This window comes from Chinchilla lanigera, unplaced genomic scaffold (genome assembly GCF_000276665.1).
Source record: "Chinchilla lanigera isolate Chin_1 unplaced genomic scaffold, ChiLan1.0 scaffold00144, whole genome shotgun sequence".
Classification (NCBI taxonomy): domain Eukaryota; kingdom Metazoa; phylum Chordata; class Mammalia; order Rodentia; family Chinchillidae; genus Chinchilla; species Chinchilla lanigera.
In genome coordinates, this window is record NW_004955545.1 from 2,626,930 (window position 1) to 2,652,033 (window position 25,104).

At 54.3% G+C, this 25,104-nt stretch overlaps 1 protein-coding gene across 2 annotated transcripts in view; it reads right to left on the bottom strand.

Moving 5' to 3' along the window:
• Positions 1–404: 404 nt before the first annotated feature.
• Positions 405–25,104, bottom strand: part of Iqgap3 (IQ motif containing GTPase activating protein 3) — a 36,453-nt gene continuing 11,753 nt past the window's right edge. Inside the window, exons 11-38 of one of the 2 annotated variants that reach the window (XM_005411682.2) lie at positions 24,922–25,009; positions 22,963–23,123; positions 21,330–21,487; positions 19,438–19,559; positions 19,177–19,340; positions 17,606–17,696; positions 16,654–16,821; positions 16,419–16,558; positions 16,142–16,312; positions 12,490–12,573; positions 12,275–12,346; positions 12,120–12,189; positions 11,395–11,603; positions 10,464–10,616; positions 10,019–10,182; positions 9,516–9,740; positions 8,533–8,673; positions 7,583–7,667; positions 6,805–7,037; positions 6,384–6,516; positions 6,172–6,274; positions 5,546–5,672; positions 4,658–4,745; positions 3,757–3,969; positions 3,258–3,424; positions 2,933–3,034; positions 2,286–2,394; positions 405–1,736 (exon numbers count right to left, since the gene is read on the bottom strand). In XM_005411682.2, the coding sequence (XP_005411739.1) occupies positions 1,623–1,736; positions 2,286–2,394; positions 2,933–3,034; positions 3,258–3,424; positions 3,757–3,969; positions 4,658–4,745; positions 5,546–5,672; positions 6,172–6,274; positions 6,384–6,516; positions 6,805–7,037; positions 7,583–7,667; positions 8,533–8,673; positions 9,516–9,740; positions 10,019–10,182; positions 10,464–10,616; positions 11,395–11,603; positions 12,120–12,189; positions 12,275–12,346; positions 12,490–12,573; positions 16,142–16,312; positions 16,419–16,558; positions 16,654–16,821; positions 17,606–17,696; positions 19,177–19,340; positions 19,438–19,559; positions 21,330–21,487; positions 22,963–23,123; positions 24,922–25,009 (3,855 nt within the window). In that variant the 3' untranslated portion in view covers positions 405–1,622. The other variant, XM_013508311.1, reaches the window with a different exon arrangement.

A 25,104-nucleotide genomic window follows, 5' to 3' on the forward strand; every position in this document is an offset into this window, starting at 1 on the left:
GGGGAGGGAGGTGCTTTCTCCCAGGAGAGGGCCTAGTGCTCAGAGCAGAGCCCACAGTTCCTAAGAAGCCTCAACGCAGGCACCTTTGTGCTGTCACCCAGACTCAGGAACGGTGTGCAAATGGGTGGGGCAGAGGCCTGATTACCGTGCTCTGCCTTGGTCTTCAGAGTGGCTGATAAAAACAGAATTGAAACTCAAGCATTCCTCCTTCCTCTTCATCCCCTGAGGGAGGGAAAAGAGGAATAAATGCCCCATCTCATTAAGCTTTTCCCAACTGCTGCAGGCAGAGAGTGGGCTCACCCCGAGCTTGCAGGGGCTGCAGGAAGGGTCCCCCCTTCTGTAGGGAAACTGTGTGAACTTGAAGCCTGCTCTATGGTAGGTGAAATACAGGCAACTGACAGATGTGGGGGGAACATCTACTTTTATTAAGATGAAATCAGAGGGCAACAGGAAGCTGGAAGACATGGGGTGGACAGAGACGGTGGCCGAGGCAGGACAGATCTCAAAGTGACTGCTGGGAGAGCAGCTCTGAGGCCCAAAGGTCCTGTCAGTGAGAACGGGAGAGACTGCTCTCTGCCCTGTAGGAAGTTGAGATAAAGAGCTCTTAAACACAATGGAAATTCTATTGCCCTCACCTAAGGGTCTTCATTCTTTTATTATTTTTTGGTGCTGGAGATGGAACCCAGTGCCTCACACATGCTAGGCATGTATACTACCACTAGGCCACCTTCCCAGCCCTTTCTAAAATTTTTTATTTTGACATAAGATCTCACTAAATTGCCCAGGCTGCTGTAGAACCTATGATCCTCCTGCCTCAGCCTCCTGAGGCACTGGGATTGTAGGTATGTGCCACCATTCAAGGTGACTTTAATACAAGGTAGGGAAGATAGGCATGGATATTAGTTTGAAAAAGGGAATTGAGAACTTTCTTTGAGCTAAAAAAATGGAACAATCAAAACCATGATTAAGGCTGTACAATGACCTGGAATACAGGGGTGAGAGACAGAATAAATATCCTAGTGGCCCACAAATAGAACAGACAATAAAAAAGGAAATGAGCTTTGAGCTTCACGGGAGGACAGTGGAGCCAGGGCCACATGGGCATCAATACGCTCTGTACTTGATTCCTGCCAGGGTGAGGGTGGGGGGCTAGGAGTGGCCTGGGCTTCAGCAGGGCCCAGACACCCACTGGGATGAAGGGGGAGCTGGGGCAGGGAGCCTGGCACTGGCTCTGGGAGTCCACAGAGAGAAGGAGGGTCGAAGGGAACCAGGCCACTGGGGCAGTGCTTGTCATCCCGGGGGGGCCGTGGGAGGGCAGTACCAGACACGGAGCAACAGCTTTCCTAGGTGAAGCGCAGATGTGAGTTATGCTCCCCTGGCTGGGAGACTTGAGTGCTTGTGTGGTGCAGAAAAGCCACGGCTGGACGTAGAGCAACGTCTACCCAAGAGAAGCTGGACGTCCCGTGGCCAGACAGGCAACCCCTTCCAGCTGGGGATGGGGTGAGATCCGTGAGGGCGGCACATGCTGAGCTCCGGTGTCTGCAGGCAAGCGGAGTCATGAGCTAGTGTTAAAGCAGAGCACAAGTAAGGACTTGGGGGCCTTGGCTGGCAGCCGCTGCCTGTCATTTCCGCAAGAACTTCTTGTTGAGGAGGAAGATGAGGAGGTTGACGTTGACTTTGGCCTTGTTGAACAGCTTCATGACGGCGACACCCTCATACTGGAGCTGCAGGAGGTCCTGAGGGGGGAAGGGACAGGAGGGGCTGAAAAGTTCTAGCTGGGGCCCAGTCAGGCCTCCAACTCCCAAGCGTCATGGAACCTGCCAGTCCCCGGGGCTGCGGTCCTGAAAACCCTTTTCACCCATGAGGAAAACAAGAAGGACAGGACAGCGATTCGGACAACTCAAGCAGAGTTCCTCACTCAAAAGGCAAAACAGTAGAGCAGAATGATTTGGATTTAAAATCACGGCTTCCCTGAACACTGCTCTGACTTAGGCTGGCTGCTTAACCTTTCGCCTCAGAGCCAGTAACACAGAATAATGTTTCCGGGCTGCAGGGGATTAAGCGAGGTAACAGGGGAGAAGCCCTGACTGCGACAGTGCTTCAGATGTTAATCCTGTGCCCACACCACCAGCCTGCTGTGTACCCCCCACGCTGTTGGGATGGGCTGGTCAGGCCAGCAGGGGGTCCCCAAGGGACACCCAGCCATACCAGTGAAGCCAGGCCAGACACTCTCTAGGCGAGGCCTGACCCAGCAGTGCTCCAGGGCTCATGGGGGATCCCCTCACCTGATAGTGAAGCTGAAATCGCTCCATGTCCACGCCCAGGAATTTGGCATTTACTTCAAACTTTCCTGCCTCATCTCCAGGGGTGATGTCAAAGATGACGTTCCTGAAGCTGTAAGGAACAGAATCCAACGGGGTCCACCACCTCTTCCCAGGTCACGGCCCTGCTCTTGCTCCTCCTCAGTCTGGCAGCGGTGTGTCTCCTCCACAGCCCAGCTTCCCTTCCCTGTCCTTCCCAGGAGCCCAGCCCCTAGTGCTCTGTCCTCTCCCGACTTCCCCACCTCTCCTCTCTGTCCTGGGGATCAGACCCAGGTGCAAGCTACCACTGAGCTACAGCCAGCGCCAACCCTTTTTGAGATAGGGTATTGCTAAGTTGCCCAGGTAGGACTTGTGGCCCTCCTGCTTCAGCCTCCTTCAGTGTTAGGGCTATAGGCCTACACTGTCTCGCTCAGTACACTGGCCCTACCCAACTGTTCGCACTTCCAGGGAGCTTTTCCAGCTTTCCAGAACTGCACTAGACCATTTCTGTTGTCCTTCACTCTCTGCTCTCCATCCTCTCTCTAGTAGCTCCTTCAAGGCAGAGACTGTGCTGCTCCTTCCCTCTACGCCATGCCCCAGAGCTCCACCCCAGTGTTGCTCCCCCTACATACTGAGAGGCAGGGAGATCTTCAATTTCCAGCAAGACACCCTTCTCCAGTAGCTGGGCGGCAGTGTAATGCAGGGATGGCTGCTTCTTCCCCTTCCCAGAACTCCTGAGTGAAAGAAGCCCCAGAGAATTCATCCTCAAGCTCTGCACCACCAAAGACACTTGTTCTCCATGGCTGACAGGAAGGAAGCCAGGCCCCGAGGGAGTTCCTCACCAGGGGAGGACAGAGAAGGGGACTGAGCTTGAGCCCAGACTTTGGGAGTGAGCCTCACACACAGAAATCAGGAGGGAGCGTGCTGTGCTGGGGTGAGAGGTCCCAGGTCACCTACTTGGAGCTGGGGGCCAGGTGGTCCAGGCAGGACCGGATGTACTGGCTGTAGTAGTCACCCTGCTCCTCATAGAAGGTCGTCTTAGCACTCAGGCCCTGGAAAGTGGCCTGCAGCTTTACCAGCTCTGCCTTCCGCCGCTGCCGGCGCCTGCGCTGATTGCGGATGTCCTGGAGGTTGGAGGGGGGCGGTGTCAGGTGGGTCCTTCCTGGCCAGAGAGCCCTGGGCCAGCCACTGTGAGGATGTTTGGGAACACAGGAAGAGGCAGCTTCCTCTGGGAGAATGGCATCTCAAGGCTGCCACACCAGACTCACAAGGCAGATCTTCAGGACCTCTCTTTCCACAAAGGCGCTTTCCTTCCAAGAGCACCCTCAGCCTTCCTCTGGCTGGGACTCACCCACCAAGGAGAGGCCTGCCCTTATTAATGCTAACACAATGACCCCGAAGTGTGCACACGGGCCCGCACACACATGCAGCAGGCACACAGGACCCAGGCCATTACCTTGGCCAGCTCGTCTACTAGCGCCTGGTAGCCGTCGCTGGCACTGACCAAGCCCAGGCTCTGGAGCTTGCGCAGGTTCCGCAGGACACGCCGTTGTTTCTCTGCCAGTGGCAGGAGGGAGTGAGCCGTCAGCGAGCGGTGTCGTCGCAGTGGTTCCGGGGTCCGAGCCTCACAGGCCTGTCGCTGGCACATCAGTCGCTTGTGGGCTGCTTCCTATGGGGCAGAGATGCTGGAGAGGGCCCACTGGGTCCTACCACTGTGCCCTCAAACCGGGGCAGGCCCAGGGGAGCTCTGTGTGCTTTGCTGGGTGTCACTGGGAAAGTGTCCTCAGGGCTTAGCTTCTGCAGGATGGTGGCAGGGGAGAGTGTGGCTGGCAGATCAAGGTGTGACATCATAGATTGCAGTGAGTACCGGAGGCCAAACGAGACTCAAACAACAGCCACAGGTCCTGGGCAGATGCAGACTGTGACTTCCCAACACTGGAGCTCTGTGGTGGCTCCAGGGTGTGTGGCACTTCCTCCCTGACCTGGGTTTCAGGACATGCCTCTCTCTGCTGGCCATCTCCACCTTGTCTCTGGGAAGCCCCTGGTTCCTCAGCCGCTTCCCACCTTCTCTTGCCTCCAGGCCTCAAGCAGGTCTCCCCCTTTCTGAAGGGAAAGGTGCCCTGTGCTCCTCAAGGTGGCCACCCACACCGCTCTGTGGCAGACCCAGAAGCTGTCACTTCAGGAGGGAGGCAGGTTCATAGCACTGCAGCCTGGGTACACTGAGGCTGCTGGGGTGATGGCAGCAGCGTGGCCCCCACAACCCATTTTTGTAGAGCCCAGGTCTGTTGTGGCACACCGCGAGGGAAGCAGCAGTGCAGGGGTGATAAGACAGAGCTGTGGGCTGGCCAGCCACTCACCTGCTCCCTGGGAGCTGAGAGGGACAGGATCTCCTCCAGGGATTCCCCAGGGTGGAACTGTATGAGATCAGCCAGCATCTGCTTGGTGCTGCAGGAGAGAGCAGTAGGCGGGAGGAGAGGGGCAGGGAAAGGTCTAGCTGTGGGTTGGCCAGAGATCTGAGGGTGGGCAGACCTTGCCACATGTCCCAGCTGCCACAGATGCGGGGAAACAGGAGAGGAAGGGCTGGGCAGGTACCGTGTCTAAAATACCTTGTCCTCGAACTGTCTTCCTCTGAGTCCTTCAGCTGAGGTACACACTCCTGTTAGCCCAGGTGTCCCCTTGTAGGAACTCCCACTGCATCTGACATTGCCTTCCTCCTGGGGCTCTCTGGCCACGTGGCTATCCCAGCCCTACCCTGCCTTGTTGGCAAGGCGGCGGAGCTGGTGACTCGGCTCCTCTTTTGCCAAGATGACCAGCCCAGGTCAGCCCTATCTGGGGTCCTGCCTCACTTCTGCAGAGAAGCCTGTGGGGGGATTAGGACTGAGCCCCACCACCCCTACCTAGCTGCAGGGCCTTGGAGGAGTTTTGCCATTGCTCAGAGTCTGTCCTCTGCTGTGCTCAGGGACCCATTCCCAACCTTGGTTCCTGAAGTTAAGGATGAGTAGCTAAGGTAAGAAGCATGCGGTAAGCAGTGCATGGAAACCACCCACTACCAGGAACCACCCCTTTGTTCGCTGTGGTCACACCATGCCCAGAGCCCAGGCTCCAGGAAGGGGAAGGTGAAATGAGCTGCATGGAGCACTTGCTGAAGGACAAGGGGCCCAACAAAAAAGTGAAAAGGTGCCCTCAGAGCGGACCACTGGACTGGCCCAGGGCTGGGCACTCAGAGGGGGCACAGGCCCACCCACCTTAGAAGCAGGCTCTGGGTATTGGCGTCATCAGCGTCTGCCCCTAGTCCTTCGAACTTGTTGACGAGTGTCAGGGACACTTCGAGCTTGCTCAGGTCCGGATGCCCATCTGCAGCTATGCTCTCCCCTGAGGAGGGGTGAGGAATGAGAGGGACAGGGACGTGTGTGCATGTACACAGAGGTGCACCTCCCTTCCAGGAAGGCTTCCCACACTGCCCTGGGTGCCTCACCAGGCTCCCAACCCTCAACACCCGCACAACACTCGCCTTGCTGCGGATGTGCCCCCCACGCTCAGCCCTGTCTGTGTGCGTGTGTTGGGGTCCTGGCATCACTGTAAGCCAGGCTTCCCACTCCACAGCCCTGAAATCCTCCTCAGCCGAGAAACACAGGGGACCCCCACCAGGGCCTGTCCCTCCACTTCTCCCGCACATGACCTACTGTGCCACCGACACGATGGTACCAGTCCCTCTGCTGCCTGCCCACCCTCTCCTTAGCCCACAGGCTTGTGTCTATCTCAAGAGCAAGAGCATGTGGGAGGGAGCCAGGCCGTGTGGGCGTGTTCTTGCGCCCTGACCACCTGTGTGACTGTCTCTCTCTCAGCACAGCTGGCATGGAGCAGTATGTACCAAGGAGGTCAGAGATGGTGGGAAGCTCCCCGAGGTCCTCCAGGAGCTGGTGCAGGGGGTCCTGGGGATCGGGGGCGATCCAGTCCTGGTGCTCCAGCAGCAACTGAGACAGAGGAGAGAAAGCGGCTGCAGGGGCCGAGCCAGGCTTCCTCCCAGCTGTGGCCACCTCCCTGCCCCATCTTGCCAGCGCCTGCCAGGTTGCAGCCCCTCACCCTGTGCGTGTTAATCAGCTCCCCCACGGTGATGTACACCACAGGCTTGGCCACAGCCACCATGTCTGAGTACTCGTCCATCGCAAAACGCTCCTCTGGCTCTGGTACCTGGCAGGCTCTGTAGATGAACTTCCTGTCCCCAGAGAAAGGGCCTGTGAGTGGGCAGGACGGCACCCTGCTGTGTTCTGTCCTTGCCAGCCCTTCTTGGCTTCTCTAGTGACTGCTCAAGCCAGTCTGACTCAGTCTCAGCTCCTGTCCCACTTTGTACCAGTCCTGTGTAAGCCAGCCCCTCCTCTTGGGAGGCCACCCCAACCTGTCCCCCAGCCTGCTCATGCGCTTCCCCTGGGCCTCTCATTCTCACGCATCCTGGGGGAAAAGCTGAGAGAAAGGGATGGAGGCATGGGACGCCGAGACCCACGACCTGAACTTGACATGCGTCTCCTCCAGGTAGTCGTTCAGGACCCGCAGGTGCCGGCTCTCCCCAGAGAAAGTCTTGCCGGCCGCTGCGTGCTGCAGGAGCTGAGCCACAGCCCCCAGGGTGTGGCGCTGGGGGGCAGCCAGGGTGCCGCCCGCTGCAATGGCCACAATATCGAAGGCGTCTGGAGCCACCACAGCCGGGTTCAGGAAACGGTAGTACAGGAGGTTCCCTACCACCTGAGGACACAGGAGACTCCCAGAGGCCACCCTGATAGCTGTGGCCCCAGGGTGCCAGCTCTCACACTGAAGGCCCACGTGGGCCCATCTCCACACTTCACAGAGAACAGAGACCCACAGCAGGTGGGCAACTTGCCAAGATCACACAGCACACTTGAGCAAGAGTGGGGACTGGAGTTGGTTTTTTTTTTTTTGGTGCTTTTCTTTTTTTCCGGCACCGGGAATCGAACTCACAACCTTGCGCTTGCCAGGCAGGCGCTGTGCCACTGAGCTAAATCCCCAGCCGCAAGAGTGGGGACTGGAACCCAGACCTCCTTGACAGGAAGCCCAGGGCTGTCCACCTGGTCACTCACACACCAGCTGCCATTTCTCCTGTTACCCAAAGGCCTGCTGGTAGACTGGGCTCGATTTATATGGAACCCCCCCCCCCCGCACCCCCCGCAGCATGGACAGCATGGGCTTCCTGCCATTTGTCTCCCAGGGATCACAGACACCAGCAATGCAAAGGAGGGCTCGTGAGGTGGTGGAAGGGAGACGGCACTTGCCTTGTAGACCTCGCTCTCTGTGGCATCAGGGAACTTCTCTGCCAGGGCTGTCTTCAGGACTTTGGCCACATATCGCATCCCATACCTGGGAACAAAGCTCTGTCCCAGGGCTCAAGGCGTGAGTGACTAGCTGCTTCTCCTTCCTGGCCTCAGCCACCTCAGAGTTGACCCAAAGCACTGTTCCTTTGCTGCCAAGCACTCTGGGCCTTGTCCCTTCCTCCTGCCTGGATCAGTACTAGGGACAGGACCCTGCCATTTATTTATTTATTTATTTATTTATTTATTTATTTATTTATTTATTTATTTATTTATTTATGAGACAGGGTCTCACTATGCAGTTCAGGCTGGCCTTGAGCTCACTTTGTAGCCCAGGCTGTCTCAAACTCGCAACGATCCTCCTGCCTCAGCCTCCCAAATGCTGGGATTACAGGCGTGCGCCACCATGCCTGGCTATGGTTTTGTATTTGAGACAGGGTCTCACTGTGTAACCCAGCCTGGCCTCAAATTTGCAATCCTCTTGCCTCAGCCTCCCAAATGCTGGGATAATAAGTGTGTACTACCATGCCTTGCTGGGAGCATAAGTGTGTACTGCCATGCCTCACAAAGTTTACCAAAAACTACTGACTACATTTTAAGAAGGGAGAGAATTATAACATGCTTCATGGGTTTGAAGTATTTCTTATTTCTGACTGGACCAAAGAGTTCCATTTTACCATTTGCTCTCAGACAATATGTCCCCATCATCATTCCAAGTTCCTTCCTTTGGCACTGGTGACATACTGCTGGGACACAAACAGTCCTGCTCACTGCATCCTAGCTCCACTCCCTAGCAGGGGATCTAGCCTTCTCATGGCTCCTGAAACTCCTCAGAGCACCTGCTGCTCCACGCCCCCTCCCACCTGCCCCTCTTCACAGCCCATGCCCAGGCTATGCCAGGCTGTCACACATACGGAATTTGGTCCACAGATGAAGTGATGGCCACAAGGAACTTCTCAGTCACAGCAAGGAGGTTACGCAGGGAGATGTCCAGGCGTCTCTGCACTTCAGGGTGGCTCAAGGCCTGCTCAGGAGTGACGTCATAGGGGAGATGGCTGTGGTAGGAAAGACAAGGTGAGGCTGGAGGCTATTCTGTCCCCTTTCTTCCCAGACCTGTCCCCTTAAACTCTTCTCTGACAGCGGACTCACACAGACCTGTCAGGTCAGCCAGCATGCTAAGGGGAAGGCCAAGATAAAGAGAACGGGCTCGAGGAGGAGGAAGGGGTAGAAGGCAAGGGAGAAAGAGCTGGAGTCCCCGCAGGGAGGCCAGAGTGTATAGGAAGAAGTGCAGAACCCAGTATCTGTGCAGGGATGCCAAAGGGGAATGGGAAGAGACCAGAGGCTGCTGGTCACATAGTCCTTCACAGTTGGGACTATAAGAAAGCTGATGCCTTTATTTCCCCTGGCTAAAGCCTCTTATGCCCTCCAGAGCAGCCATCAGGACCACTAGGTCTCCTCAGTGGCTCGATTTCCCGAATACCCATGAACCTGACAATGCCCCTGACCTTCAAGGCCAGCCACTCTCCCATTATCTTACTCATCTATTTATCTGTAAATCTGAACATTCATCTGCACCCCTTCTCAATAAGGAGCTTACATCCCAATTCCCCACATACTAGGCATGCCATTTGCAATCCCTGACACAGCAATTAAGCACATTTGCATATTCATCTGCGCTCATCTTATGTTAAGCCCACCAGGTCTGGAGTCACTTACATCAGTTCCCTGGTAATTGCTAGAGGGGGTCTGAAAGGCTACCTTATTTACTCCTGTAGAGCTGGTGTCATATTTGCATAAATCAGCATGCTCATTTACAGGTCACCTTCAAGCACCCCCAAGCTTCCCAGTGAGGCCCGCCAAGCTGATCAGGGCACTTTCCCTCTGCCAGTCTGCTCACCTGCGCTGCCCTGTCTGGGCTTCAGTCTGGTTGATCCAGCTCTTATAGATGTGGACAGGGTCAGTGTGGACACTGAGCACTTTGTCCTCCAGCACGTCCTGGATAACCTTGCCCAGGATCTCCCGCAGGGCACTCTGTCCCCTCTCATTACGGTAGAATCTCACCACCAGCCTCACCACAGTTGGGTTGCCTGTCACCACGTCCTGGGGGTGCTCCACCTTTGACCTGTGGTTCAAGAGGTCAGGGAAACTAGTTTCATGTCTCTGGTAGGATAGGTAGTTGCTTTTCCTTTGAATGATTTTGGAGTTCCTGTTAGGGAATGTCCCACCATCTCTGTCTCATCCTTTCTGCTAACATGCCAGCTCATCGTGCTGTGTAGAACTATCTTACAGTCTCTCCCCAGGAGGCCAGTCTACCTTGAACCTCAATGAATGTCACCTTGTGAAGTAGACACAGGGGCCTCTCAGCCCACCCTTCCCACTCCTGTGCTTGGGAGAACCCACTCAATCTCCTCCTGAAGTGCCGTCTTGAAAAGCTGGAGCAGAAGGTAGGCCTCCCGGAGGTTGGAGGCGTAGTTATACAGACTGAAGATCACTGCCTCCATGAACTTGGTGGTTTTGTTCTGTGGCATCTGGAAGATGAGCTTGGCCAGGTAGATGGGCTGAGTCTGCGAGCAACAGGGGACAGGAAGGGCTGAGCATACGCCTCAAGGACCAGTGACCGAATGAGGAAAGACTTTCCTGGTGAAAACTTGGGGCATGGAAAGCATTATCACGCCTTCTTGGGGCCCTGGGGACATTCCAGGAGAAGAGGGAAGCTCTTCCCTAGGGATAGGGTATTAGGATTATGGGAAAGGACCTCATGTAGGAGGGCAAAGGTCAAAGAAAAAGCTGCAAAAGTCCCAGGCCTTTGGGTGGATGGTTTCTCCTTCCAGAGCCCTCTGCTCACCTGGAGCAGGTAGAAGAGGTGTTGGTAAGCTTCTAGTTTCTGCCGTTTCTCTTTACTCAGCGACTTTAATCCCTTCTGCTTGTCCAGAACCATCATGTCAGACAGCTGTTCCTTGTTCTTCTTGGTCAGCTTCTTGCAGTGGGAGACCACCTCCTGCGGGGCCGTGGGGCACACAACCAGGCCGGGCTGGGCCAAGCTCAGAGCATATGGTATAGAACCTGTGCCTGGGCTTTCTGTTGTCCAGAGAACGGGACTGAGCCAGAGGAGAGCAATGGTTTGGGGGTGAGAGAGCCCCTTTATTACCCTGAGCCTCCATCTGTCACCTCTGCTCTCATACAGTGAGCCCTTAAAGATGACTGTGTTCAAGCTGAGAGATTGTGAATATTACCTTTTTGCTATTATTTATTAGATTATTAGTATACACATTTGAGGTGGAGATGTCACTCTGTCATTACATGCTTATGTGTAATTTAAGGATTTGGAAGTCCACATTGATCTCTGCATTTGGCCTGCAGATAGACACTCTCATTCTATTTGTTTTTTTTTGGCGGGGGGCGGAGAGACAGGGTCTTGCTATATAGTTCAGGCTGTCCTTGAACTTGCTTATGTAGCCCAGACTGGCCTGAACTCACAGCGATCCTTCTACCTCAGCCTCCCAAGTGTTGGGATTATAAGTGTGAGCCACCAGGCCTGGCTCATCCTAGTTTGTTAAACAGGAAACAAATTTAGAGGTTAAAAGACCACCCATAGCCTGTCCTCAGGAATCAGCACAGCCAGGCCCTACAGTTCTGCCTCCAGGGTTCTTCCTAGTATCTCAAAAGGTCAGAGGGCCACTGCTGCAAGGATGAGCATGATAAAACCCACCGGCCTTACGAGTTCATTAGCAATACGAGAACAGTGAGCACCCGCTGCACAGGAGCTCGACCCTCACCTGCAGCGTGATGCGGTTCTTTACCAGCAGGCCAATCTTGATGTCCATGAGGTTGAGGTCCTGCTCCAGCTGCTGGTTGGAGCGAATCTTCCTGACCACCTCTTCCTGCAGTTTCAGCAGCTCTGCCTCAGCTGAGAAATCTTGCTGGCTTTGGTTCAGGAGGTGGGTGAACCTGCGCACCACGCTGAGGGGAGGGTGGGCAGCGTGTACTGGTAGGAAGGACAGTGTGTGGGACCGGTGTGTCATGCCAGAGAACTCCTCACTGGTTCCCACTGCGGGTCGGCCCCCTGCAGCCTTTGGCTCCCAGACCCAGGCTCTTCTAACTAGTTCTGCTTGCAGCCTCCCAGCCAGGCCTGTCCCTGAGCAGGGACGACATCTTGTGACTGATATGATACAGATGTACCCCCAGCCTGGGCCTCCCCCATTGACCTCCCACACCCAAGCCTCTGAGGCCCTTCCTAAGGTGGCCTTGTCCCCACCACGCCCCTCCTGCTGGGATGACCTGCCCCACAGCCTCTCTCCTCACCATCAGCCTCCACTCAGCCCTGGCTGCTGCACACAAGCTCCAATCAGGAGGGTAGGATGTGAGAAATTGTTCCAGTTCCTATAGACACCATGCCTTCTCCCTGCCCACTGTGTATTCCAAGGAGGAATACCAGATGCTTCAGACCTGGGGGGTCCTAGTTCCCCCCTGCACAGGGGCAGGGTCAGCTGAGACAGCTCACCTAACATCCTGTAGTCATCCCGGACTTTCCTGGCTCGGAAAAACGCCTGGATCTTCACCACAGAGTCAACCTGCCATGAACAACCTGCTGGCCACCCTTGTTCTGGTCTTATGGGTAAAGCCTAAGCAGGGGCAGGGAGATAGGATGACACTCACATTCCTCTGGAAGTAGCGTAGTCGTCTTAGGTACCGTCTTTGAGCTGTCCACATCCGGGCCCAGGCCTGGATCTGGGAGGAAAGACACTGGCTCAGAGCTCCAAGCTGGAGACCCAAATTGAGACCCAGCCAATTCAGCCAGTCCCAGAGGTGACATGAGGTGAGAGGATTCAAGGGACAAGGACCATTCCCCCCCCACAAATTATCACAGCTACCTTGATTATGGCATCCAGGTTGGTTTTAAAATATTGCAATCGCTCCAGGTAAGTCTTCCGCTGTCTATAACCCCGCCAATGAGCCTGGAGAACAGAAGAGAAAATAGAGGCAACCCTAGGCGGGGTCTCCTTTGCTTAAGAGGCCTGTGGGAACGGCTTTGTTCTGGGCTCTCAGGGGATGGTGGGAGGAAGTAGGAGGGAAAACTGGCCCTGTTCTCAAAACTTTCCAGCTTCATGGGGAAGACCACATGGCGGCTCGTGCCCTCTGCCACACTCCCTGGTGCCAGCAGACACACACACAACCTTACCAACACTGCCTCATGGAAACATGACAGCTAGATGCAGGCCTAACAGCTATAAATAGAGCACACACCTACTCACCACCTTCACCAAAGCATGTGCCATATCCCCCCAAAATACACTCTGACACCCATGTGCAGCCGCCCACAGCCCATCGCATACTCTGTGTGGTCACGGAGCCGGGAATGCACAGGCGCAGAGCCTCTGTCCATCTCTGTCCACTGCCACCTGGGCGGCCGCCTCCAGGGGTCCCTCATCACACTTCTTTGCAGTGGCACCACCCGCTCTTGACTCCAGCTTTCAGAAAACCTTCCCACCAAGGTACCCAGAATTCAGCTATCAGCCTGCTGGCCTCCCCTGCTGGGCTGCTGCAAAAAGTGCAACCCGACACAACCCAACGCGCTCCGCCTGTCCTGAATCACCCTCCTCTGGCTCCAAAAGACACAGATCATGTCTCCCTCCTCTTGTCCCCTTCCTGGGAACCTCTTCCCTTTCACCCCAAGCTCACGTGAGATTACTTTTTCTAAAGTACTGCCTGGCCAGTGCATGGTGACATATGACGCCTGTAATCCCAGGACTCAGGAGGCTGAAGCAAGAGGATCACCCTGGGCTACCTAGTAAGTTCAAGGCCAGCCTGAACGCTATATAGTATGACTCTGTCTCAAAGAAAACTTATTGGACAGTACCTCCCTCAGCCCACACCTTCCAGCTCTTGACCATCTTACCTGTACTCCACGCATAACTTTCCAGTGGTCCCCACCTTAAGGATTCTGGCCATGTCAGGCATTTCACTTTCTTCTCTACAAGCCTTAGGCCATTCTGTTCCTGAACTTTTGTCTATGGAGCTCTAGTCCCCAGCCCTAACTATACTTACTGAAACCCTGGGTTTTAGGAACCACGCCAAACATCTCCCAGTGCACGGGCCAGGAGGCCACGCCACACGGACAGTCGCCATTTGGTCAGATTGAAGAATGTCCTTTTACCTCATCTCCCCTGCCTTTCTACAGCCAGTTCTGGCCAGGGTTCTGCCCAAGGCTCACTCAGTCCTGTGGGACAGGATGTAGAAGAGGTACCTTGGCCCATACTCCAGCTGTACACAAGGAGGCCATTCACGCTGGCCCTCAACATTCCTGCCCCTACCACCACCTGCAGCCTACTGTACCCTCTGGAAAGTGCTGTAGGACACAGTAGAAGGGCCTGCTATCTGCCGTTATCCCCTAACCGGCCCCTACAAGGTTTCTTAAAAATATGCCTCAGTGGCTAGGGGTATAGCTCAGTGCTAAAGCACTTGTCTAGCCTGACAGGGGGCCTAGGTTCCATCATCAACACTGCCAAACAAAAATGATACACCTGCTGGACATGGTGGTGCAGGTCTGTAATCACAGCACTTGGGAGGCTGAGGCAAGAGGATTGCTGTGAGTACAAGACCAGCCTAGGCTACAACAGGAACTCAAGGCCAGCCTGAACTACATAGTGAAACACTGTCCAAAAAGGGAAAGAAAACAAAAAACAAAACAAAAAAAACCACCTGCCAATCTGGATTAGCCAGAATTTAGAACCATGATTGGGGTTCCAGCTAGGGTTAGAGCTTTCAGGAGAGATTAGTCTCAGGCATGCCCAGGCAACCTCATTTCTGAGTCTTATTTCCCCATAGCTGGGGGCAAATGGCCTGAGGCTCTCTACTACCTCCCTCCCTCAACCTTTCTATCCCGGGACCTAGGCCAGAACCCACATAGCTCCAGTATGAGTGACAAATATTCCTCTGACTCCATCCCCTCCCCTCCTATTGTGTGGTTTTTCATCTCCCTGGTGTGAAATTCCAACTTGGGCTCAGGAGGGTGGGGTCCTTATGACTCACATTACCACAGGCAGATTACAGTTCTCTACTGGGTCCTGGGACCAGTGCTCTGATAACATATCTCCTAATGGTCACCACCATTACCATGGGGATTCTACATGTCCTATTTAATCCTTACAATCAACACAGGTGAGGAGTACCATCATCATGGATGAGAAAACTGAGTGCTGGAGGGGCCCAAGTAAAGTAACAAGGTCATGTGACCTGGAAGTGGTAGGATCAGGAGGCAAACTCCTGCCTGGGAGCTCTCAATTACCACTGCAGGTATAGGTCATAATCAAGAGCCATCAGCCAGTCTCAGGCTGGACATCTGTCTCCCTTGAGGTCCGCGGGTGTTGTTGTTGTGTCTCTACTCATCACCACACCTAACATCAACTGTACTTCAGCCCCGTAGGGAGGAGATGTGGCCACTCACTTGTGGGTCTCATGCCCGTCTCCGATCTGTGCCCAGTGCCCTGTGGCATGCTTGGTGGATACTGGGCATTCAGGGATGGTTCTTTTTTTTTTTTAATTTTACTTTTCACCCTTGTTTCTGTTGTTATTGTTTTGCTTGGTGTTTTGAGAGGGCCTTGCCTTGTAGCCCAGGCTGGCCTCAAATTCTAAAGGGTTTTTCTGCCTCAGCCTCCCAAGTGCTGGGATTACAAGCATAAGCCACAATGTCCAGCTCAAGGATGATTCATAAATACCTTTATGCTAGGGGTGGTGGTGCACGCCTGTAATCCCAGCACTCGGGAGGCTGAGGGAGGAGGATCACTGAGAGTTCGAGGCCAGCCTGGGCTACAAAGTGAACTCAAGGCCAGCCTGAACTGCACAGCGAGACCCTGTCTCAAAAAGACAAAAAAATAAAGTATCTTTACACTGTTCGCATCTGCATAAGGGCTTGCAGACTGTCCTGCTGGGGAGGTCTCCTGTCACTCAGAGCTTATATAGCATCCCCAGGCTACATTCTCTGCTGATCTCCAGTCCAGCTGGCCTTAGAGGCCACACCGGGCTATCCACAGGCCAGAGGATGAAATGGAGAGAGTGGCTGCACAAAAAGGTAGAAGACTCCTCTCCCCAGGGGCAGCCCACGTTTTCTGCTCAACTGCCAGCACCTCCCCTTTACTCCCATCCAAGCCAGGATGCCCACCTGCTGTCGCTGAGAAGCAGCTCACTCTAGGTAGTGCTGACAATGCCAGTAACTAGCACTTCTGTCACATCTACCTACCAGCAAGGCACTGCTGATGATCACAAGGGTTTCCTCCCTGAACTCTCCTAACAACTCTACAACAACCTGGCTGCTATTATTAGTATTTCTGTTTTTCAGAGGAAGAAACTTGGGCAGAGAAAAAATAACCTGCAAGATCATGTAGCTAAGAGGTGGTGGAGCCTAGGTTTGAACCTCCACATCCCACGCTCCCTGCCACGACTGCAGAGGCCCAAAGATCACCCCAGCCCTGTTAGAGAGGAGGGAGAGTGTGGACGCTGTGGCACTCAGAAAGCCAGAGCTGCCACCTGGATCTTGATGACTGCTGGGAGCGTGGTCCTCAGAAAGCGAGACCTCTCAGCGAACTTCTGGCGGACAAGGCAGCCTCGGAGGCGGGCCTGGAGCCTGACGATGAAGCCCACATGGGCCTTCCAGAGCTGCTGACGGTCATGGGCAGCAGTGACCTTGGTGACAGTGGACTGTGGAGACAGGAGACAGGGCCTGTGTTCCTCTGGTGGGTAGGTGGAGTCTCTCCTGCAGGGGGACCCCCTCCATGATCCCTGCCCTGGACGGTGCCTGGCCAACCTGGATCTCCTCTCGAGTCAGGTGGGAGGTGTTGAGGCGGCAGCCTGGGGGTTGCTCCCAGGTCCCCTGGAAAGTCTGCAGATGGAGGTAATAGGCAGTGCCATCCTTCATGTTGTGTTGAACCCACAAAGCTGTGTCCCCTGAGCAGAAAACAAGGAAGCAGAGAAAGTTTGGAGGCAAGAGGCAGCTGGGGTCAGCAGAAGAGAGGTGAGGGGAAGGTTGGCTGGGGCATCACCTGGACACTGCTTCTTTGCTGCAGCATCTTCCAGGGCCCGCTGGTAGCTGCTGGCACAGTCAGGAACCAAGCCTCGGAGGGCCACGGCGGGGTTCCTCAATACCCGCTCTGTCTGGGCTGCCTTGCCCTCCTTGATGGCCTGATTGATGGCAGCCACACCCAGGGCCACTGACAGAGGCAGCAGGAGACAGCAGTCAGTCCTTCCTCGAGTCACTCCCATAGGGCCTGTCTCTCTAATGGGGCAGGCTTCAGAAGAGGGGACACATGGAAGAGACGGGCGGAGTCCCTAGGTGGCAGCTGGCCACTGCTCAGAGGAGATGGCAGGAAGGGAGGCCTCTGTGGGAGGCGCAGTGGGCTAGGTCAGCAGAGGCACAGGGAGAGCAAAACTGGCTTTTTCAGAAGCTTAAAAACAGAATATGGGTAGAGAACACTGGGACAGTTTCTTGGAAGAAGACAGCGCAAGAAGTAGAGGAGGCTGATGAAGCACCTGCCCTCTGGCCTGAGAACCAGCACCTCGGCACCCACGCACAAGCCAGGGTCTGCCTGCATGGATCCTGCTCATTCCTCACTCCTTGAACCCCAACCCTTCTCCCACCTAAGACCAAACACTCCAGCCAGAGCTAATCGTTGGACCCAAACTCAAGCTACCAGCAGAAACAGGATGGGTTTCTGGCCACTGTGTGATCTCATGTGCTCGCTCGCTTGCACTGCAGGGAAAGGGCCCAGAGGAAGGCCCAGAAGGGATCAGCCTGGACTCCCAGCTCTTGACTCCTGAGAATTCCAGTTCTACCCTGTGGCCCAGCAGCAGCCCTCCTGTTCTGATTCTGGCCTGTCTCCCCACAGAGGTGTAAGTACACAGCAGTGGAGTGGGGGTGCCTGCCTACCTGGGCTGTGGCTGAGCCCATGTCCCCTTCTCTCCCCTCCCCTCCCGGTGTCCCTGACCACCATTTACTTCTCTGAGCCATGTGTGTGTCCTGGTTAGCTCTGAGCACTCCCTGGCGGATCTCCTCCAGCCACAGCACAGCTCCACGATCCCCCGTCACCTGGCAAACGGAAAGAGGTGGAAAAAGACAAGACAGCTGTCTGGTCTCTCCAGGCTCCCAAGCCAAGCAGCCCCGGGGAATCAAACTGCAGGCTGACACTGGGAGCCACAGCGATGGCCGCATGGCTTCTCTGGGTCGCTGCCACGCACAGAAGGGTCCTGCCTACCCCGATTCAGGCTGTTCCAAGCACCTGCTCAGCTTGGCACAGGGACTCTGTGTAGCTTCTCACACCCTCAGTACCTGCCACTTGCTCAACAGCTTTACTCCCTGCCCTTGAGCCTCAGCCATGCTGTGATGGCCCACCCTGGAGGCCCCACCTCCCTGCCCAGCTCCCCATTTCTCTATGGCTAGAGCCTGACCTGACCTTTGCCTTCTCCTTCCTGTTCTTGCTCCATACTCCTCGACCACAAGCAGTAGGACAATTACACGGTCAAGTATGCTTGTGCCCGCCACCCTGCCGGGATGATGCCCAACCCTGTACCTGACTTCCTCCCAATTCTCACATTAGCAACAGACTTTGTAAAGTGACATTTTATTGAGCAATGACTATGTACCAGGCACTTTACTAAAGCTTGCTCTCCTTCCTTCTTTCCTTTTTAAAAGAAATTACCATGCTAGGGATCAAACCCAAGGTCTTATATGTGCTAGGCAAGTGCTCTACCACTGAGCTATACTTTCAGCCAGCCTAAGACACTTTGTTATTATTATTATTTTTGTCTGTTTTAGACAGGGTCTTGCTATGCAGTTCAGGCTGGCCTTGAGCTCACTTTGTAGCCCAGGCTGGTCTCAAATTCTCAATGATTCTCCTGCCTCAGCCTCCTGAGTGCTGGGATTACACTGCTACACCTGACTAAAACATTTTATATTCATTGTTATAATGTTTGTAACACTTATAAAACAATGCCTGGTAGAATGAGAACTCAATGAATGTTACGCAGCACTCCTGTCGCAGGATCTCCATTAGCCCTGTAACTATGAGATAAACTCACTATTGTCACCATTTGAAGGTGAGGAGATTGAGGCACTGGGAGGTAAGAAACATCAATGCAGGGTCGGAGTGCAGGACACAAACAGAAATCGCCTGGCTCAGGAGCCCTGGTTCTGCTTCTCACCCACGCTGTACTGCCACACGCTCAGGGTGGTTCAGCTCAAAAGCCCACCCCATTCGCCAACTCATTTATTATCACTCTCCCTCCGGGAGGGGCTCAAAAAGGGACCACAGGATCATAGGTGAGTGCACAGGGCTCAGAGGCATCAAGGGATCCATACATGGTCAGAGTAGGGACCAGGCTGGTTCTTTGATTCCCCACTTGTGTTCACACACTGTCCAGTACCCTGGCAATGGGATACATGCTTCCTCCAGGGGACTGGGACCTGGCCTGTGCCCAACCCTGGAAGTGGCTGTGCCGTTCAGGCTGGAGCTCTACCCAAATGGGTGTTCCTCTTGCTCTGTGGCCCACCCAGCCAGGCCTCAGCTCACCTGGGCCTTATGCCTTTTGGCTGCCACTAGGAGGAAATGGTACCGTGGAGCGACAGGAAGGCTGACATCTTCCAGGCCAGCCGCAGGAAGCAGCAGGGCAGAGAAAGTCTTCTCTGAGCTGCCCTGGTCCAGAGCCTCATTGATGAGGCTGACAGCGAGGACCTCTGAGGAAGAGAGAGCGAGGTGGGCAGGGTCCCAGCCTTCTGGCTAAGGGCAGGGCTGCCCAAGGAGCTGTCTTCCCCAACCCCTGACCACACTCACGGTCGGTTTCCTCCTGGACCCGGGAGTTGACCTGGCTCAGGGTGGCTTGCAGGTCATTCCAGCTCAAGAAGGCCCCATCTATGCCACGAACATGACGCAGCTCTACCAGGGCATCAAAGTAACTGGAGTGGGGAGAGAAGAGTGAGGCGAGGGGCAATGCACCCTCAGCCAGAAATCAGTGTTTCAGCTGACCCCCTCGCACACCTCCAGGACAGCACACTCACGGGCACGTCTCTCACCAGCTGCCTTCCCAAGCCTCCTGCCTGGCTCCTCCTGGCCTCTAAGTGGAGCACCTGATCCTGGGCTTCAGCCCACTCCACTGCATTCTCACATCCTGGCTGACCTCAACTGAGCCGGCTTTATATATCTCAGGCTTTCCAAAGCACAGCTCTAGCTGTCATGTACCCCAGTGGCCTCCAGGGGTCTCCAGATGGACACCCAAGCAGTACTGGAAACCCCATAGCTCACCTCTGAGCTCCCGATTTCCCCCCATTAACCATGGGACCCTCTGCTCTCCCTTGCCCAAAACCTGAGTCACACCTGACTCCTTCCCTCTTGTAGTCCTAACCACTCCACACCAAACGCTGCTTTCCTGTGCTCAGGGCACAGCCACAGGCCGACACCTCTCCCAGCCGACGCCGCACCTTGCCCAGCTAAGCCTTGCTTATATGGCCCGGGAAGGCTCTGGTGGGGAGCGCAGGCCTCCTCTCCCCCACCCAACCTCGCAGCCCTTTCCCAGCACAGCAGCCAGGCGATCCAGTTAAAGTAGGTCAGCTTGGCTCCCTCTGCCTGAAAGCCCTGGTGGCTTCCTTCCTCACTCAGAATAAAAAAGCCACAGCCTGGCCCCTGCTGTTGTCTTCATCTCCCACTCCTCTCCCTGCCTCACCCTACTCCACCACCCCGGCTTCCTGATGTTTGGCTTCTTCCCTTCCCTTCCCTCCGTCCTCCCTCTCCCTCTCTCTCTCCCTGATTAAGACAGGGTCTGACCATGTATCCCAGGCTGGCCTCAAACTCATGGCAATCCTCCTGCCTCAGTCTCCAGAGTGCTGTGATTACAGTGTGCACCACTACACCCAGCAAGCTTTAGTTCTAGATATTTTTTTATGGTGCTGAGGATTGAACCAGGACCTCATACATGCTAGGCAAGTGCTCTATCTCTGAGCGACAGCCCTAGTCCCTCCTGGTGTCTCTCAAATGCACCCAATGCTCTTTCTGGGGCCTCCAGCCCAAGAACCCTTAGGTCTTTCAGAGCCTTGGCCAAATGATCTCCCTACTCAGGAGGCCACCCACAGCGACACAATGAAGAGAAAAACTGCCCCTCCCGTGTCCCCACCCCTTACCGCTTGCTCTTTTGTTTGGCAACATTGCTTTTCTGCTTCCTCACCCCCCACCCTGTACTGGGGACTGAACCCAGGGCCTTCACACTGAGCTACATCCCCAGTCCTTTTCTATTTTGAGACAGGGGCTTGCTAAATCATTAAATTGTTCAGGATGGGATTCAACTTGAAATCCTCCTGCCTCAGCTTTCTAGAGTGCTGGGATTACAGGTGTGTACCACCACACTGAGCTCTTCTGCTTTTCTAATCATCTGTTTCACTCTACTTCAAAGTAAGTTTGATGAGGGCAGGATTTATTTTGTTCCCTGCATTTCCCAGCACCTAGAATAGTATCTGGCACATGGCTGGGTACTCAAACATATTCTGTGAAATAATGACTCAGTGGAGGAAAGGGGAATGACTGTGGATCTACCTCACTCCAGGGAAGAGACATAGGCCAAGGAACTGTAACCAGACCCTGAGGGAGGCCACCACACAAAAGGCAAGTCTACACAGGACAAGTCTTGACCACATTCCCTCCGCCCCTCACTCCCAGCATGCGGTTGACCCTCTCACCGTTGAGCATTTTCTCCTTCCACTTCGGCCAGGCCAGTGGCGGGGCTTATCAGACTGCTCCAGAAGCCGGAGGCATCCCTTGCCTCCAGGGCACGGTTGATCAGGACCACGGCTGAGAGCATTTCCACAGCCACAAAAAGCTCCTCCTGGCCCAGCTCCTGCAGCAGAAGGCAGGGTTGGTTCCCCAAGGGTCTAGGTTCACTCCCTAATAGTTGTATTCAATACTGGGGAATGCTAAATATGTGCTCCTGATTCTAGGTAGTTCACACAGAGTATCATTTAATTTTCATAACAAAAAAATTTTTTTTCATAACAAGCCTACGAGGCAGGTACCACTCACAGCCCCATTTCACAGCTAAATCCATGGCTAAACCCAGTGCCTGACACCAGAGCCCCAAGTAAGCAGTAAGCTCTGCTAGCAGCCTTCTGGTTCCTACTTCATACCAAGAACTGCACCAGGCCCTACGCACACAGAGGAAGACAAAGTGGCCACTGCCACACTGCAATGCACTCATGAGGCCTTGGCCGCACTTCCTGCCCACCCAGGTCTCCTCCTCCTCCAATATCTGCTTCTGCCCTCCCTCTGTTGGAAGCGCCCTGCCTGCCTGCTACGCTAGAGCCTTGTGATGACAGCTGAACCTGCTCGCCAGGCTCCTCTCTAAGCACGCTAGCTCACTGAACCCTCACAGCAATCCTAAGAGGTAACGATGTGATGATTCCCATTTTATATCCGAAGAAATGAGGAGATGAATAACTTGCCCAGTGCCACACAGCTAAGAATAGCAGCGTCTATAGTCACTATGCTTTCCTCTTAGCACTTCTTTTATGCTTCCTTGCATGAAAGCCATCCATATGTTGTGACTGTGACGTCCTGAAGGTCATGCTTGTGTGCGGGGTGTGCCTGGAGTAGATGTTCTATAAACACCCACTAGGAATGTGATTCTCTACTAGTCTCTCATCTTCCAGGAAGCCTTCCCAGAGTACTTCCTGTCTCTGCTTCCTCCTTCCCCATTTCCTGGAATCATCTTCTCTTTTTCCTTTTTTAGTGTGTGCTACTGGAGGTTGAACCCAGGGCCTTCTCACTGAGCTACATCCCCAGCTCTTTTTAAATTTTGAGACAAGGTCTTGTTAGTTGTCAAGTTGCCCAGGTTGGCCTCAAACCTGCAGTGCTCCTGCCTCAGCCTTCTAGAGGGCTGGGCTTACAGGTTTGTGCCAACACACATGGCTCCCTCAGGTGTATCCTAACTCCTACAACAGCCTGCGAAATCCCTAAGCCAAGGCGGTGTCATATGAACTGAAGTGAGGTGGGACAGAGGAGTGGCTGAAAGCACTCCCTGCTAGGATGTTCAGCCTCATGTCCATTCCCAGCCACCACTGCCAGTCACGTGGAGTTAGGCAGTTACTCACCCACCACCTTTCAGCCTCCTCCCCACTGAACTAGAAATAACACTACCTGATGGGGTTCCCTTCGGGACTAAGTGTGTGTGGAACGCAGGGTTTGTAAGGGTATCGGCTACTGTGATGCTCAGTAAGACTGGGATGACTGCCATTCCCTTCCATAATCCCTTGCCAGTATCTCAGATGGCCCCTGGCTGCACAGGAAGCCCTGTACTGGTCCTGTTTGTGGGCTTACCCCCTGTTGCTGCTGCAGCACTGCTAGCTCCTGCTGATACACAGCCGAGGCAAAGGGGTAGACTGGAGGCAGCTGGGCTGCAGGGCTCATCAGCTCCTTCACGGTATCAGCAGCTGCTCCCCTCTGGATGGCTCTGTTGATCCGCTGCACAGCCTGGAGCACTGCAGGGGAGAAGAAAAGGTGGTGCAGGCTGGGCCTTCCAGCTTTCCCTGCTCTCCCAGTCAGCGAGGCTCCACTGGGGACCTTGGAGGGGAAATGGCTTTGTCACTGCTCAGAGGGCTGTCTGCTGGGTTTGAAACACCTCTCTCCATGCTCAGGAGAAAAGGGGGTTGGGTCACTTTAAGAAGAGGCTCCATAAAGTAGCCATTTGTCAGGCGTAGAAGTTGAGTAGCTCAGCATGGAACACACACAGTAGCAGTCATAGCAGAGGTGAGTTCCTAAGCTGATGAGCACAAGATTGACAGGTGGTTGTAGAGTATATACAAGACAAGATAGGTCAGGAGCTCCAGGGACAACCTTGGTGACAGAAAAGAGGAAGAAAGAATCAGCTCCAAGGAAAAGCCATTTTGGCTGCAAGTGGTGGGAGGAAGTTGGAACGGGTCTGTGGTACACCGACGTAGTCTGAGTTTACAAATTCTAGAGCTTATGAAATGCCCAGGCATCAAGGAGCACACAACTACTGGGGACAAATAAGGACACAAAATACCTACAGAGCCTTGCTGTCAAAGACAGGTTTGAAACGATTCCCCCAGGCTATGGCAGTGCAGGGGAGGTGGGGCTCTGGCCAGGAGTGAGCAGGAAGCTTCCCAGAGGAGCCTAGACAGCTGGGGGGAAAATGTGAGAGAAATGTAATCCAGAGGACTACAGGCCGGGTGAGGGGAAGGCTGGGGGCAATCAAGAAAGAGCAGGTCAACTGGTTCAGCACAGCTGGGTGGAATGCAGACAGAAGAGATGGGGGAGGCTCTGGAAAGGGCTCATCTGTCGGGCCAAGGCGATAGGACCAAAGTACAGTGGTGCCTCGGTCCAGCAACTTCTTTCTTTCCACGATTCTGATTGCAAACCGACTGGACGAGAACTGACTCAAATTCTGTAGTTAGGTTCAATGTTGACCTTATGGAGAAACTTGATTCAGTTCTCATCCAATTTGGTTTGTGATCAGAAATGTGGAAAGAATTAAATTTGTGAACCAGGGTACCACTAAAGAATGGAAGAACCAGGGGATATAGCTCAGTGGCATAAGTGCCTGCCTGGCAAGCGCAAGGTCCTGAGTTCGATTCCCAGTACAAAACAAACAAACAAAAAGAATGGAAGAACCCATGAAGATCTGAAGATGTTCAGCAAGGGAGAGAAGATCAGATCTGCCTGGAGATTACTCTGGCAACAGCAGTTGGGGATGACCTGAGCTGATAAGGCAAGCAGGAGCCAGAAGTGGCCCGGGGCCACAGCGAGCTGGTGTCCAGGAGCTGACAGACAGAGGCCAAGAGGTAAAGTGTCACAGGCCACTGCAATGTGCTGAGCACTCTGCCTCATTCCTGAAGACAGACTGATCTCTCATGGGGAGAGGATGACCAGCTCGTCATGTTCTTCCAGTGAAGAGTTTTACCTAAATATTTTTAAGAGAAACTGAGAATATAAATTTCTCTCACCTGAAAAATTGCTACATTTCAGAAGCCAAGAAATTCAAACAGTTTGAAACTGTCAGAATGGCAAACTTCCTGAGAGGAAACTGCCTTTCCAGTGCAGTCTAACATGGCACTGCCTCTGAGACTTTCGTGTATTGTAGGGTCCCCCGGGGCAGCCAGGAACAGAGCACAGCAAGAGAGGGCAGATATCCCTCAATAGGCTGGTAAGCTGGGCAGCATTTCCCTTGCCCAATACAGAGGCCCACGAAGGTGTGGGACGGTCTTCTACGAGCCAGCAGGTCACCCAGGCCAAACCTCAGGCCCGGTGATAACTTACTGGCTTGCTGCTGATCACCCTTCACGTTGGCTGCAGCCACAGCAGCCTGGACCTCCTCCTTTTCTAGAAGCTCCACCAGGCCCAGCTCCTAAAGAAGGAAAAGATGCCTAGGAAGAGAGTCCCTTGAGGCCATAAGCACGCTTTGGGGCTGCCAGCATGAACTCCTAGTCCACCCAGCAGCCA